At 50.5% G+C, this 15,897-nt stretch overlaps 1 protein-coding gene across 1 annotated transcript in view; it reads left to right on the forward strand.

Annotated features, from left to right (window-relative positions):
* Nucleotides 1–15,897, forward strand: part of CPSF1 (cleavage and polyadenylation specific factor 1) — a 37,849-nt gene that overhangs the window by 2,509 nt on the left and 19,443 nt on the right. Inside the window, exons 2-13 of the mRNA XM_066624963.1 lie at nt 110–266; nt 1,995–2,022; nt 3,749–3,885; nt 6,216–6,296; nt 6,817–6,968; nt 7,743–7,889; nt 9,111–9,250; nt 10,673–10,783; nt 11,522–11,615; nt 13,731–13,818; nt 14,770–14,895; nt 15,140–15,191. Coding sequence (XP_066481060.1) covers nt 123–266; nt 1,995–2,022; nt 3,749–3,885; nt 6,216–6,296; nt 6,817–6,968; nt 7,743–7,889; nt 9,111–9,250; nt 10,673–10,783; nt 11,522–11,615; nt 13,731–13,818; nt 14,770–14,895; nt 15,140–15,191 — 1,300 coding nt within the window. The 5' untranslated portion in view covers nt 110–122. The remainder of the gene's footprint in view (nt 1–109; nt 267–1,994; nt 2,023–3,748; nt 3,886–6,215; nt 6,297–6,816; nt 6,969–7,742; nt 7,890–9,110; nt 9,251–10,672; nt 10,784–11,521; nt 11,616–13,730; nt 13,819–14,769; nt 14,896–15,139; nt 15,192–15,897) is intronic.

Raw genomic sequence — 15,897 nt, forward strand, 5'->3', positions numbered from 1 at the left:
TGATTCTGGACACAAACTTTTTGAGTGCCAGTGTGTAGCTTTCTTAGCCTGAGAGCTCTCTCTCTCTCTCTCTCTCTCTCTCTCTCTCTCTCTCTCTCTCTCTCTGCAGGGAGCCTGCCAAGATGTATGCTGTGTACAAGCAGGCCCACCCTCCCACCGGGCTGGAATTTTCCATGTACTGCAACTTCTTCTCTAATGCTGAGCGCAACTTGGTGGTGGCAGGAACCTCTCAGCTGTATGTTTACAGGCTCAACCATGATTCTGAGGTACTCACAACTAGCGGTGGGCAATACGTGTGCATGTTTGTGCGGAGGAAGTGAAGGGGATTGCTGACTTTGCGTGGGGTAGGGTGTGGTGTAATGCACTTTCTGAAACTCACAGACAGCCATTTTAGTGAAAGACAAAAACACTGTCTTCCACATAGCATAAAATTGACCTGTGGAATATGTGACGCTGTGTAAAGAAAGACCAAGCATGTAACCTGGGAAGTCTCAAGAAGGGTGGTTAAACATTCTTAAGTATAGAGGCTGGTCCCAGCAGTGGCTGCCCTGCACCCTGGTATTCTTTGTGCAGGATGGGAATCCTGGAAAATACAGAAGGTATTTATCTTTGCTGTAAGTGTTCATGGGGTTTCGTGAACCCATGTCTTCCTTTGATGGGTCGGTAGTGTGTGCTACTTCTGCAGAAACATCAGGAAGGAGCAACAGGGCAGGTTTGCTGACTTGCTCTTTTGAAAAAGAGATGCAGAGGAGACTGAACACAGCATCCTCTGCAGGAGTGCTGAAAAGCTTCTGAGCATGCTCCCTCATGGCAGTGTCTCATCCAGAACTGGAGTGGGCAGCTTAATGTTGGAACTAAGGCATTTTGAGGGGTGGGGGAAGAAAAATCTGGAGCTGCAATGGCCCAGATTGAGAAGTAGGAGAAAAGTGTTACACAGATTAGTTACTGGGGCTGTTAACAGCTTCAGTGCCAAAGGGGACAAACCCTCAGTGTCCAGTGGAGTGGAGGACCAGTGTTCTTCCCTCTCTGTATAACCCTGGTGCGAAGGTAGTGGGGAGTCGGGGGACGAATAGGGAACAGTGGGTCCCCTTCTGGATTGGGAGTTTGGTGAGAGCGTCTCCTGTCTGGTTGAATTCTTTATTGGTCTCCTACCTCTAATATTGTAATAGGCAGTTGTTTGAGTGTGAGTGCATTTTCTTTTTACTTTTTACTGTGTGTCTGTGTGTGCTTGCACATGTGTGTGAGCCCGAGATAATATGTTGGAATGATCAACTCTAGCTGTTTTTATTCATTTGCTATATTTTTTGTTAAGTGTTTTATTTTGTAAGCTCCATTGTTACTTTATATGAAACTTGTAAGCTGCCTTGGGCATTTGCCGTGGCAAAAGAAAGGTGAATGAATGAATGAATACTCGTCACTGTATGCCAGTGACGAGTCAGTGACTGGCGTCCACAAGGTCGCCAGTTCAAGGCCACCGGCACCGTGCGACCTTGAAGCAGCTGGCAAGCTGCAGCTGAGCTGTTCCATCTGCTAGGAGCGTGGGAGGATGGAGGCCAGAATGTTAAACCAGATCGGAGTGTAACACCTTGAATGTGGTGGTTCTTGAAAGAGAGAACCTTCTTTCAATTTGTAAAAATCCCTGTGTGGATTTAATAAGCCTGCCTGTGTAAACCGCCTTGAATAAAGTCTTGAATAAAGACCAAGAAAGGCGGTATATAAATACTGTATATTATATTATTATTATTATATTATGCTGGAATGTGCAGGTTTGGGGTGGATAGAATTGAACCACGTGGATGAACCTTTTGCTTGCATAGTAAGATTTGCAATCTTTGCTTTTTCTCTGGAGTGTTACTCTTGCTTTGTGGCTGATGTTGGCGCTTGCCTTGGCACTCTGCCCTGGGGAGGAGGGGAGCAATGGCCAAAAAAGCAGGGCTTTTTTGTCAGTGGAGTATGACTGCAGGACTCATGAGGTTCTTCTGTTTTCCTTCTAGAGCTCAACCAAAAATGACAGGAACACAGGTGAGTGGGGGGGGGGCAGGAAGGAGGGTGGGCAGGGGACTCTTAGAAAAGAACACTTGATGATGAAACACTGCACAAAGGGCAGTGCTTCCAGCAAGTTCTTTCCCACAGTCAGACTCTCTCTGCTTGCCCTTGTAAGGAAACACTAGTCATTCAACAATGTATGTGCAACCTCCTGATTTTAGAAATGGGCTATGTCAGAATGCCAGATGCAAGGGAGGGCACCAGGATGAGGTCTCTTGTTATCTGGTGGGCCGCTGTGAGATATGGGAAGCTGGACTAGATGGGCCATGGCCTGATCCAGTGGGGCTGTTCTTATGTTCAGCCAATGGCAGCCCAATTCATTTTTCCTGTCACATTTTTATCCTGCCATTTATTTTGAGGAGCTCGTGGTGGCATGCATTGTCCACTCCCCCATTATATTCTTCACATCAACCTTTGAGGCAGGTGAGGCTGAGAGATGGTTATTGATCCAATAGGGTCACCCAGATTGCTTTGTAAAGGAGCTCATTTTGCCTGTAAAAAAACTTTAGTTTGATTCCTCAAATGTTGAGTTAAGACAGGGGTGCCCAAACCCTGGCCCTGGGGCCACATGCGGCCCTCGACGCCTCTCAATGCAGCCCTCAGGGAGCCCCCATTCTCCAATGAGCCTCTGGCCCTCCAGAGATTTGTTGGAGCCCATACTGCCCCGACGCAACAGCTCTCAGAATGCCAGATGTAGGGGAGGGCACCAGGATGAGGTCTCTTGTTATCTGGTGTGCTCCCTGGGGCATTTGGTGGGCCGCTGTGAGATACAGGAAGCTGGACTAGATGGGCCTATGGCCTGATCCAGTGGGGCTGTTCTTATGTTCTTATGTTCTTATGTTCTTATGTTCTCTCAGTGTGAGTGCAACTATTTGACCTCTGGTGTGAGCTGTGGGATGAGGGCTCCCTCCACTGCTTGCTCTTTCACATCTGTGATGCAGCAGCAGCAGCAAAGGAAAGGCTGGCCTTGCTTTGTGCAAGGCCTTTTATAGGCCTTGAGCTATTGCAAGACTTCATTCATTCATATAAGTTCATCTTTAATATATTTATTTATGTAAACTTATGTAAATTTATTCACATTTTAAATGTAAATTAGTTCTTTTTTTCCTTGGCCCCTGAAACAGTGTCAGAGAGATGATGTGGCCCTCCTGCCAAAAACTTTGGACACCCCTGAGTTAAGAGAATCTTGGGCAGCAGGTTTGCCATGAGATCTTGGAGAATAGACAGTCCTGGGCTGATGGATCAATGATCTGACTTAGGGTAATTGCCATCAGGGACAGTGGAAAGGGGCAGCAAGAGCCCATTTTTAGCTGCCATGGGGTTTCAGATGCACCAACCCATTGGCTTTGGTGAAGCAGGTGGGAAGCCTCTGGGGTAATGCACTGAAGAGCTAAGGCAGCCATTGGGACTGGACCGAGGTACAGACTTGCAAGGAGTAACTCCCTCCTCACCCTGCAAGGAGATGACCATCATATAGGGACGAAGCAATCTTTCCATCATCTCAGGGTGGTGTTGGGTAAGGTCTGTGGGCTGAATTCAAATTCTTTCAGGTAGATGTGTGTCCAGCATCACCTACTATGAGAAGAGTGGTTGGTAAAAGGCTGGCCAGCCCAGTGTGGTGGGTGGGGGCAGGTGCAAAGGTATCTTTCCAGCTTGAGTGTTCCTGAGTTCTTTCCTCATGTCCCTCTCTGCTGGCTTCCAGAGGGCAGCAAAGGTCATAAGGAGAAGCTGGAGTTGGTGGCCGCCTTCTCCTTCTTTGGCAACGTGATGTCCATGGCCAGCGTGCAGCTTGCTGGAGCCAAGAGAGATGCCCTCCTGCTTAGCTTCAAGGATGCCAAGGCAAGGTGTCTGGGGGATGCATGGGCATATTTCTGGGCAGGCTGATGCAGAGGGTTAAGTAGCTGTGCCTAGTCATGGAGTCCGAAACCAGTCCGGGACCTGCTGGGGTCAGGGTTCACTGCAGATCCTGTCTCAGGATTGATGGAGGTTCCTTCATGGGTGGTGCATGGAACTTTTCCTAGGATCCCTGATGCCTCGACAAACTATTGGCACTTAACAGAAGATGGGGCAGCAGTTTTGCATAATTTCTCTTGAGTTCTTACTGTGGAAACTAAACTCCACTTCAGCCAGGTTTCCAGGCGGTAGTAGTTACTTCGTGTGTCAAATCTGTTATATATTTTGGTAATAGCTAGAGAAAATCTTTGCGGGGGGGGGAGGAACTGGAGAAGTAGAAGAGCAGCAAATGGGGTGGGCAGGTGGATCACGGAGTAGACAAATGATTGAAGGTTAAAATCTTTTTTGTCTGGTTCGCTTGGAAAAGGAACAGGAGACTGCTTAGTTAGTTAAGTTTACAGCTGCTCCGTCTCATAGATGTTTCTAAAAGCAGAAATGTTGGATTTGGAACTAGGCAGCTAAAAATTGTGTGTGTTGCAGCTGCTAAGTTCCTGTCTTGTACTGCAATAAAATAAATATGATGGTGAAGCTGGGCAGTCTCAGTAAAATGATCCTGTTATTTGGACTCATCAGTGTTCATAATGCAGCAGGTAATATTTTAAGTCACACAGAATTTGTTTAGGCTAGAAAACCAGGGTTTACAATAGATGACCCCAAGGTGAAGAGATGGATAAAACCCAGAGATGATGTGAGTCCTTCTGAGTGGAATTATAACGTGCAGCAAACAAAATAAGGGTAGAGAACAGGCATCTAAAAAGATATTTTTAGATATCACCATTTTTAGTCCCTCACCAAAGGCTACTGAAAAAACTCCACAGTCAGGGAATTAGAGGACAGGTCCTCTCGTGGATTGAGAACTGGTTGGAGGCCAGGAAGCAGAGAGTGGGTGTCAATGGGCAATTTTCACAATGGAGAGAGGTGAAAAGCGGTGTGCCCCAAGGATCTGTCCTGGGACCGGTGCTTTTCAACCTCTTCATAAATGACCTGGAGACAGGGTTGAGCAGTGAAGTGGCTAAGTTTGCAGACGACACCAAACTTTTCCGAGTGGTAAAGACCAGAAGTGATAGTGAGGAGCTCCAGAAAGATCTCTCCAGACTGGCAGAATGGGCAGCAAAATGGCAGATGCGCTTCAATGTCAGTAAGTGTAAAGTCATGCACATTGGGGCAAAAAATCAAAACTTTAGATATAGGCTGATGGGTTCTGAGCTGTCTGTGACAGATCAGGAGAGAGATCTTGGGGTGGTGGTGGACAGGTCGATGAAAGTGTCGACCCAATGTGCGGTGGCAGTGAAGAAGGCCAATTCTATGCTTGGGATCATTAGGAAGGGTATTGAGAACAAAACGGCTAGTATTATAATGCCGTTGTACAAATCGATGGTAAGGCCACACCTGGAGTATTGTGTCCAGTTCTGGTCGCCGCATCTCAAAAAAGACATAGTGGAAATGGAAAAGGTGCAAAAGAGAGCGACTAAGATGATTACGGGGCTGGGGCACCTTCCTTATGAGGAAAGGCTACGGCGTTTGGGCCTCTTCAGCCTAGAAAAGAGACGCTTGAGGGGGGACATGATTGAGACATACAAAATTATGCAGGGGATGGACAGAGTGGATAGGGAGATGCTCTTTACACTCTCACATAATACCAGAACCAGGGGACATCCACTAAAATTGAGTGTTGGGCGGGTTAGGACAGACAAAAGAAAATATTTCTTTACTCAGCGCGTGGTCGGTCTGTGGAACTCCTTGCCACAGGATGTGGTGCTGGCGTCTAGCCTAGACGCCTTTAAAAGGGGATTGGACGAGTTTCTGGAGGAAAAATCCATTATGGGGTACAAGCCATGATGTGTATGCGCAACCTCCTGATTTTAGGAATGGGTTAAGTCAGAATGCCAGATGCAAGGGAGAGCACCAGGATGAGGTCTCTTGTTATCTGGTGTGCTCCCTGGGGCATTTGGTGGGCCGCTGTGAGATACAGGAAGCTGGACTAGATGGGCCTATGGCCTGATCCAGTGGGGCTGTTCTTATGTTCTTATGTTCTTATGTTCTTATATGCAATGAACTTCATTAGGCGAGGGAAGTGATGAGTTAGATTCATAGCTTGTCTCATCCCAAGGGTTCAGTGTAGGTCACACTGATATTGTAATCATTTGGGTTACGGAGGTAGCCATGAACCTGGAGAAAATGCTGCTGTCCTTTAAACCCCTTTTCTTGTCCTGCAGCTTTCAGTGGTGGAGTATGATCCTGGCACCCATGACTTGAAAACCCTCTCCCTTCATTACTTTGAGGAACCAGAGCTCAGGGTAGGTTTCTCAGTCTTTGAGGTTTGATTTCAAAAGCTACTGGAGGTGGAGCAGCCAGAGCAGTTCAGTCAAGTAGTAGATTCCCAAGGTAGATCTGCTGGTGGATTCCTAGGGCACTGAGTTCTGCTGGAATTCCCCTGTGGTGTTGCTATCAGGTTCATCTTGTCATTTGATAGAATTCAAAGCAGCAGCTGTTAGGAGATAAGGTTTCTGCCAACCTAAGCAGGGATGTGCTCTTGCTTCTAAAAGGAGTGTGGAGAAAGGCACTGTCTGTTAGCCCTTGGGGGTGGCATCTGTACCCTTTGACATAGACACCCCCTGCATCCATCTTGACTCCAGGCTGCAGCCAGGCTCTCTTGGAGCAACCGGGTCCTGGTTATGCAAGATCAGTCATCTCTATGGGTTGGGAGGCAGTATGCCTGCCAGATGCTGAGGAGTGTGAAGCCTGGGTAGAAGGGCTGAGTGCCTCCCCTGGTGCTGCTCTGCCCAGTGCTCAGGCCCTGCTGTTTGTCTCCCTCAGGATGGCTTTGTGCAGAATGTCCACATCCCAAAGGTGCGGGTGGATCCAGATGGACGCTGTGCAGTGATGCTGATCTACGGCACACGACTGGTGGTGTTGCCCTTCCGCAGAGACACGCTGACTGATGAGCACGAAGGGGTCATGGGTGAAGGGTAAGGCCTGGCCTGAACTTGGCACGAGTTGGGGTGGCTGATACGGACATGCCAGCAGCTGAGAGGAGAGCAAGTAAAATGGTTAGAAGCTTACATGGGTCTTGTTGGGAGGGAGGGGCAGCGGTGAAGGGTCAGGAGGCCTTCTTAAAATGGTGACAAAAAGAAATATGCCTTCATATACAGCATGTTAATTTGTGGAACTCACTGCCCAGGATGTCACTCTGTGCATGAGTGCAAATGGCTTGAAGAGAGGAGGATTGGGCGGATACCTGAATGCAGTGGACGCCCCACTCCGCCATCCGGGACTGTATATTTCAAACCTTTTGTGAGTGGGATGGGGGAAGAGGGAGAGGAGCCAAGGAGGGAGGTTGTCACCGTTTCCTGCCTGTGGGTCTCTGATTTCTTGGAGACAGAATGCTGAGCTCAGTGGGTAGGACAATTCTGATGACTCCTCGGGACTGTGGGTGGAAAGGAGAGAACAGGTTGAAATCAAGGGGGAGAGTGTTTTATTCCAGTACTGTTGGAATAAATTTTTAGCACCACAAGGCTCAGCATGTGGTGCTAGTGGATGTTCTGTCTTCAGAATCTGTAAAGTTTGTGTAAGTTGGAAACACAGACAACTTGTCTGTCCTTCTTTAAGGCAACGCGCTGGTTCTCCCTGCCAGGAGCCTCCAGACCCTGGAGAGTGGTAGAGCTCAGAGTGGCTGCAGCTGCTGAAGTTGGCTTAAGAGCTGCCTTCCTGCATTCTACCAAAGCTCGTCTCTGTCATTGCAGCCAGAAATCGAGTTTCCTGCCTAGCTACATCATTGACGTGCGGGAGCTGGATGAGAAACTGCTCAACATCATCGACATGCAGTTCCTGTATGGCTATTATGAGCCCACCCTGCTCATCCTCTTCGAGCCCAACCAGACCTGGCCTGGGTGTGTCTCTCTTGCGCCCCAACCCCTCTGCTATTTTTCCTCAGTCACAAGGGGGTAGCACTGCTGCACAGAGGTGGGTGGGCTTGTGGAACTCGGCCCACAAGGAGCCACTTGGGAGCTGCAAGGCTTCAGGTGAATGAGCCCCACTGTTCTCTGGGTAGGTGAGTACAGTGGCTGCAGGGAATCTGTTTTCCTTTGTCAGAGGTGTGTTGAAGGCTGGGTGCAGCCTGAGGCTTTTGCGTCCACTACCAAAACCAGCCAGAGACAGAGAAGGGCCCAGTGGCCCAGGGAGGCTCTGCAGAGATGGGGAGCTGTGCTGTTGGCTCCTGCCTGTCTCTAAAGTGGTAGAGTTCTGCTAGGTGCAGGCCATGAGGTGTCAAAGCAGGCGACCCAGTGGAGCAAGGGGGAACAGATGGGACCAGAGAGCTTGTCCTGTTACTGGCCAATCCTCCTGGCCTGAGGGTGCAGGGGTGTGTTTGAAACAGCAAGTGCATATCTGCCCTTGCTGTCTTTTGTGGAATTCAAGGCAGTGTGCATAGAAGTTCCCAGGTGCTCTTCCATCCAAGCTCTGAACAGAACTGCTTAGTTTTGGAAAAGTTGCTGCATCGGGTGACGTCTGAGACCCGAGATGGTGATAGGATCATTCTGAGTCCCACATTTCTTTGAGGAACTCAGTGCAGTAAACATGGTTCTTCCTCCATCCATTTTGAACACAGGACACCCTGCAGAGTAGACGAGGTTTAGAGAGAGAAGTGAGCCCCTCTATGGTGAACTTTGTGGCCAAAAGGGGCTCGCCAGCCTCAGTACAAGACTGTAGCCGTCGTGCAGCACTGGCACCCTAACGAGCATCAGTTTGCGAAAGGTCCAAGCCCTGGAATCTAGTCAGAATTTCAGCCCAAAACATGTGAAGTCAGTGATCAAGAGGTGTCCTTTGGGCACATACAGAGTGTTGTTCTTGCTGCTGGAGCTCAAGAGAGGGACTTCCAACTTCAGGGCTGGGTCTTGAGCAGGTCTCAACTGCAAAACCCTTTGTCAGAAAGGAAACCCTGCCGAAGCTGTGACTCTTGGGGTGACTGGAGCGAGTTCATTCCTTTGCTATCTCCCAGTTGTCCTTTGGTGCTGGCCTGGGAGCAGCGCTCATTCAGTCCCTTCTCACCCCCCCCACTCACGTATCCCATAAGAGTGAGTATGTGGTGTTGCTGAACTCTCTTGTCTTTGTAGGCGGGTGGCTGTGCGCCAGGACACCTGCAGTATTGTGGCCATCTCCCTAAACATCATGCAGAAGGTCCACCCAGTCATCTGGTCCCTCAGCAACCTGCCCTTTGACTGCACTCAAGCCTTAGCAGTGCCCAAGCCCATTGGTAAGAGGGGCAGCCTCTTCCTGGCTGCTGGGTGGCGATTGTGGGGGGGAGGTAATGTGTGAGGCCCAAAGTGGCTAGAAATCTTGGGTGGGGGCAGAGGGCAGAGGTGTGCACTGGAAGCCCATGTGGCAGTCCCTAATGGGGAGGCTCCATAATGCAGTGGGTGTGGACCACGAGCTTCACTTGCCCAAGACCCCTTGTTCTGTCTCAGGCAGCAGTGATGGGAAAGACACAGGATGGTTGCGCTAGGGCCAGCAGACGCCAGGAGCCATCCTCCCTGTCGCTGTCATGAATATGTACAGTTTAGGCCTAGGTTAGCATGTGAAACCTGAACCAAACTAAGTCAGTAACGGAGAAGTGGCTCGCAGTTCCCAGCTGCAAGAATGTGAGTAAACAAACAAAAAGACTGCTGTCTCTCCTCTGCTGGCCAGAAAGGACAGGCAACAGGAATTACAACCCATTGGAATGTTTAACACCTCAGTAGACTGAGGGGTGCCTGATCAAGCGGAATGGAATGCAACTATGGATCTCCAGTTGGGAGGGGTAAGAACTAGGAGGGCTGGCAACCAGACCCACTCCGAGAAGTTTCTGTCCTCAAAAGTTTCTGATTGGACAGTCTAAATAAGCATGAAGTCACCTCAGTACTATTAGCATAAGAAGTGTAATCATGAGTGCCCCAAGGGGTGTGTGCGGTTCTTCTTGGGCAGTTTTTGGGTGCAACATCCTGCACGCTGGAGCTCCATTGTCCACCATGGGCACCTGGCCTCACAGGTAGCCCTGGAGCTAAGAGATTGACAAGAGTAACTGACCCAGGCGAGAGATAGGGATTAACAGAGATAGCCAGCTAGCTTTGTTATTTTATTGCTGATATGTTTCCTAGATGTTTATGCCTCTAGCATTTGCTGCCTTATGTAACGTGATATACTTAATAAACTAAAATGTCTTTTACCAAGTTGTTTCGTTGTCTGTGGGGCACAAAGGTTCAGAATGCTGCCTAGCCATTCAGCAAGCTACCAAGTGCTCATTGAGGTCTAGTAACTTGAGGACTGAAGCTTCTTGGAGTGGGTCTGGTTGCTAGGCCTCCTAGTTCTTCCCACTCCCAACTGGAGATCCATAGCTGCATTCCATTCTGCTTGATCAGGCGCCCCTCAGTCTACTGAGGTGTTAAACATTCCAATGGGTTGTGATGTTTGTTGTCTGTCCTTTCTGGTAAGCAAAGGAGAGACAACAATCTTTGTGTTTGTTTACTCACTTTCTTGCAGCTGGGAACTGCGAGCCACTTCTCCGTTACTGACTTAGTTTGGTTCAGGTTTCACGTGCTAACCAAGGCCTAAACTGTACATATTCATGACAGTGGCCACTTCCATCAGCTTCAAACCTATGCCTGAGTGATGCCGCTAACTCTCGTCTCCCCTTTTGCAGGTGGTGTAGTGATCTTTGCAGTGAACTCGCTGCTGTACCTGAATCAGAGTGTGCCACCCTACGGTGTGTCGCTCAACAGTCTCATCAATGGCACCACCGTCTTCCCCCTAAGTATGCCTTCTTGTGTTTCCAGCCCATCCTTTTCTTGAGGCTCAGCCCTTGAGGTTGCTAGCACCCTGGAGGTGGGAACAGGATGGAGGGGCCTTTGTCCATTAGGCACCTGGATTTGATCAGTAGGCCGCATAGAAGCCCTGGCCAGGAATGGCCCAGGGTGATCCATCTCCCAACAGAGCAGTGTGAGAAGGCAGGGGCTTGATCAGAGTGGTTCCATCTCTGACTGGCTGGAGGGAAGCAGTGGAAGACTTGGTGTGAAAGGCATGCCACATCTGTTCACTGCTCCCTGCAAGCTGCTATTCAGTGCAGGCTGCTCTGGCTGCATTCAGGCCTGGGCTGGCCGTGGCCCAAGCGCTTTCCTGCCCTTCTTGTTTCACTTTTCAGATGGGGAGAAATGGTGCCCAGCACCAAATCTCATGTCCAGATCAGATACAGTATCTGATGTCCAAAATGCATTATGGGCTTAACTTACCGCATCATTTTTTTACAAGGAATAGGAACTGTCTCTAACTGTGAGTTAGAGGATGTGCGAGGACGGTGTTTCTCTGATGCGTGTACACTGATGGAGAGTTTGGGTTCTCTAGCCTTGTTTCAAGAGATAGACTGGGAATTAGGGCAGCAAACCTGCAAGTGACTGCAATACTCTGAGTAGCTGGATTTGCCATAGGGGGTGGCGATGGCAGCTACTACTGCTCTGCCTTGGGCTGGAGTGATGCTCTTGTCTCTTCTTTGCAGAGGTCCAAGAGGGAGTGAAAATTACCCTGGATTGTGCCCAGGCGACCTTCATCTCCTACGACAAGATGGTGATATCGCTGAAAGGAGGGGAGATGTAAGGGTTCTCTTGGATCTTGTGTGGCTTGAGATGCAAGCTTTCTTCAGAGAGCTGCTCTGATCCATCCTGAGAAATGCTTGGAGGTTTCTGCTTGGGGGGGGGGGGGAGCTCTGGAGCCCTTGGGACTTTCCTGCTGTGTCAGGTGGGGAAACTGGAAAACTCTGGTTTCTCTTTCCAAAAGCCTTAAACAGCTGTGGGGGGGGGGGAGAACAGAGATGAAGCTCACTTAACCCCGAAACATCGAGAAGTGATTCCTGCTGTACTGCCACAACTTCTTGGTTCAGCCACTGGGAAGCAGCCTGATCCCTTGGCTAGCTGCAAAGACTTAAACTGACCTTGGGCAGCCCAATCCTAATGGTGGCAGTGCCACCAGGTTCAGCAACGCCAAAATGGCTACCAGGGCCGCTGGAGGTCTCCTCGGGGGAAGCGGACTTTTGTCCACTTCCCCCAAGGAAAGCCCCAAGCTCTGCAGTGGGGCTTTCAAGTATGCACAGCCTATTTTGCCAACACAGACTTTGGAGCAGAAGTTTTCAGACTGGGGCGTTGCAACATCCCAGCCTGAGGGCCCTGGCCTCTTTTCCTTGAAGGAGCGGGGGCAGCGAGGTGGCAGTGGCGTGATCCCTCTGAATGGCACGATCCTGGGAATCGCATCACTGCCTCACCTCCCCGCCCCCACAATTACTTACTGTGGATTTCAAACTCTGGGAGAGTTTGAAAACCGTAGCTTTAGAGCCTCCATGTTGGGCTTTGCCGCCCAACATAGAGGATAGGATACAGCAGGCTGGTTCCTCCCCCCACCCCAGAATGCCACCCCTTGCATCCCCACAGACTTTACTGCTGCTTGGGGCTCTTCCCTTGCTTCGGGTGGTGTCTGTCCAGCACTGGGCGCAGTGCCGGTGCTCCTTGCACAAAGGGTGCTGTAAATGCTTTACACCATGTTTACGGCACCCAGCACTAGTGGGGTGCTTGTACCACCAGCGCTGAAGAGCTTAGGATTGGGCTCAAAGACTCCTCAGAGGCCTCTCTTTATGCATGGGAAGGATAAAGTGGATAGAGAGATGCTCTGTCCCACAGAACCAGGGGACATCCACTAAAATTGAGTGTTGGGAGAGTTAGAACAGACAAAAGTATTTCTTTACTCAGTGTGTGGTTGGTCTGTGGAACTTCCCGCCACAGGATGTGGTAACGGCCTCTGGCCTGGATGCCTTCAAAAGGGAACTGGACAAGCTCCTGGAGGAAAAATCCATTACAGGTTACAAGCCATGATGTGTATGCTCAACCTCCTGATTTTAGAAATGGGCTATGTCAGAAGGCCAGATGCAAGGGAGGGCACCAGGATGAGGTCTCTTGTTATCTGGTGTACTCCCTGGGGCATTTGGTGGGCCGCTGTGAGATACAGGAAGCTGGACTAGATGGGCCTATGTCCTGATCCAGTGGGGCTGTTCTTATGTTCTTAAACTACAATTCCCAGGAAGCCTTGCAGGTCTCTTGTTATCTGGTGTGCTCCCTGGGGCATTTGGTGGGCTGCTGTGAGATACAGGAAGCTGGACTAGATGGGCCTATGGCCTGATCCAGCGGGGCTTTTCTTATGTTCTTAACTACAATTCCCAGGAGGCCTTGCAGGTCTCTTGTTATCTGGTGTGCTCCCTGGGGCATTTGGTGGGCCGCCGTGAGATACAGGAAGCTGGACTAGATGGGCCTATGTCCTGATCCAGTGGGGCTGTTCTTACGTTCTTGATGGAGTGGAGGAGGTAAATATTTTGCGGCAATGTCCATGGCAGGTCCTTGGTCACTTTGTTTTGAGGGCCCTGTGCACAGACCTCTAGGACTTTCCCACTCCTAGATGTGACCAGGGGTGGAGGAGAGAGGGATGTGACTTCCTTCTCCCTCCTCTATCCCCCTGCAGCTTCCTTGCCCCTTCCTCTTACCTCCGGTGGTGGTATGAGCAAGTGGATAGCCCAGCTTTCTGGAGGGGCAGGGGAGGAAGCACTGCACATGTGAGTTGTTCCTCCTCTTCAGTTCCTTCACAACTGGAATTAGGAAACTGGAATTAGGAGCCTCCTGGCCTCCTGAGGGTTCTCTTCACAAGCCTTCCTTCTTTTCTTTCTCTAGCTATGTGCTGACTCTCATCACTGATGGTATGCGGAGTGTCCGTTCCTTCCACTTTGACAAGGCAGCAGCCAGTGTCCTCACCACCTGTGTAAGCTCCATTCAGCCATGAAGTGGGGGTGGCAGGGAAGGGCAGCCCCGGGAGGGGGGTGGGAACAGGCCAGGGATGAGAAGGAGAGGGGAAGAAGAGTGTGGTTTGCTTGGCAGATGTGATGCTAGGGGGACTTCACTCTCAGAGCTTAGGTTGTAGTTGAGGTGCAGTGGGTGGAGCCACCTGATCCTCTGTGGCAGGTCCCAAAGCCCTAGGGACAATCAGGGCCTGGAAGACACTCTGCCACACTCCCCAGAAGTGGTGGGGCTGGTGTTGCACACTGGAGGTCAAGGAATGCTCCACTCATAGTGTGAACGTCTCAGCAGATGGAAGGATGGAAACGCTTGCTTTTGTGGGTTGACTGGGTTGTGTTCAGCTTTGAGGAGTTTTGATTTGGAAAACTGGACATTTGAGTGGGTGGAGGTGACAACAGAGCACTTATTAAGATACATTGCTAATTTTAGCCCCACCTTTCTATTGCTTCATGCCCCCAAGTCCGTTTCTAGTCAAAGTGAAAAGCGGTCCCATTTTCCTGGGGCTGTTCCATTTTGCGCACCAGAGCTTTGCCAGATGTAAGGGGTCTTCCCCACTCAGGTGACTGTAGTTGTGGCACATGAGGCCAAGCCCTGACTTTGGGCCTGGCCCCAGACCCCGACTCAGCCATGACACTCACAGAGTTCCTTTGGGCCAGTTTCCTTCTTATGCCACAGAGTCATTGTGAGTGTACTGTGGATTAGCCCACACGTATTTGCCATGCTAAACTCCTTGGGGCAAGAGCAAGATTCCAGTCTGCTCCTTCCTACCTGTTTAACCCACAGGAGCTATTGGTTGAGCTAGGTAGCCTTGGATGACTTCAAAACCCAGGAGGTGTTTCTGCCCCATTTTGTTGCTGCCTGACCCCTGCTCCTAGGGACTGCCCGCTCTCCCCTACCCCTTCCTCTTGCATTCCAGATGGTTACCATGGAGCCTGGCTACCTCTTCCTGGGCTCTCGTCTCGGCAATTCCCTCCTCCTCAAATATACTGAGAAGCTCCAGGAGGCTCCCATGAGCCTTGCAAAGGACCCTGCGGAGAAGGTGGTGAGTTCATCTGGGCTCATGCCATCCCATTTGCCAGTCCCTAAACTGGTTTCATGTACGGCAGGTCCTGTTGCAGGGTGGGGGGGTGGAGGAGCCAGAGGCCTGTTGGGGTGCAGAGCAGCCGGGGTTGCTGCTGTGTTGGTGGGGCTGAATGAACAGAGGCTTGGATTGGGAGCCCTCTGAATGAACAGAGGCTTGGATTGGTTGTGGGGGCTGCTGGCATGCCGCTCTCTTGCCCTTGCAGGAGGAACCTCCCATCAAGAAGAAACGTGTGGAACAGCCTGTGAACTGGACTGGTAGGTGGCTGCCAACCCACAAGAAATGGAAGTCTGTTCACCAGGTCTTGGGTCTGGTGGGGCTGCACTGGCCAGGGAGACCCGTGTCCTGCATTGATTATGCACATCTCTGCTGCTGCCAAGGTCGTTTTCAGCAGCAGGCTGGGGGGTACGGCCGTGTGTTGTGACAAGAGAGGAAGGGGCTTTTCTCTGTGCCCAGGCTCCTCCCTGCTGAGCTCCCAGTACTAGCTGGTGTTTTCTTCTCAGCTGCGGCCTCGGCTCCGTCCTGTTCTAGCACGCAGCCCTCCATGTTCTGTGACTGTGCCGGCTCTTTTGAACCACCTGTGCACTCTGCTTGTATCTTCTGCCTCAGTTCCTCCCTCTGCAAGAGACTTCTGGTTCTTGTTGACACCTGGAAGTTTTATGATGGTGGTGGTCTTGGCAGAGGGTTCATTACACACACTCTGTGTGCTCCCCAGAATCCTGCAGCAGGCGCTCCCCTGACCTGGCCAGCAGCTCTGGATCCACCTCCGGGACACTTCCAATGATTTTATAATGGGGGAGGGCAGGAACTGAGCTGGGGAATGGCAGAGGTCAAAGAGGGGAAGTCTGTGGGGATTGCTGATAAGTGGATTCTGAAAAGGGCGGAATAGAAATGAAGGTGGGACAAGGGGCAGTTAGAGATCTGGAGTCCCCCAGGGTTTTCCCCGAACCAGTCTTGCTCTGT

This window comes from Tiliqua scincoides, chromosome 4, assembly GCF_035046505.1.
Source record: "Tiliqua scincoides isolate rTilSci1 chromosome 4, rTilSci1.hap2, whole genome shotgun sequence".
Lineage (NCBI taxonomy): Eukaryota > Metazoa > Chordata > Lepidosauria > Squamata > Scincidae > Tiliqua > Tiliqua scincoides.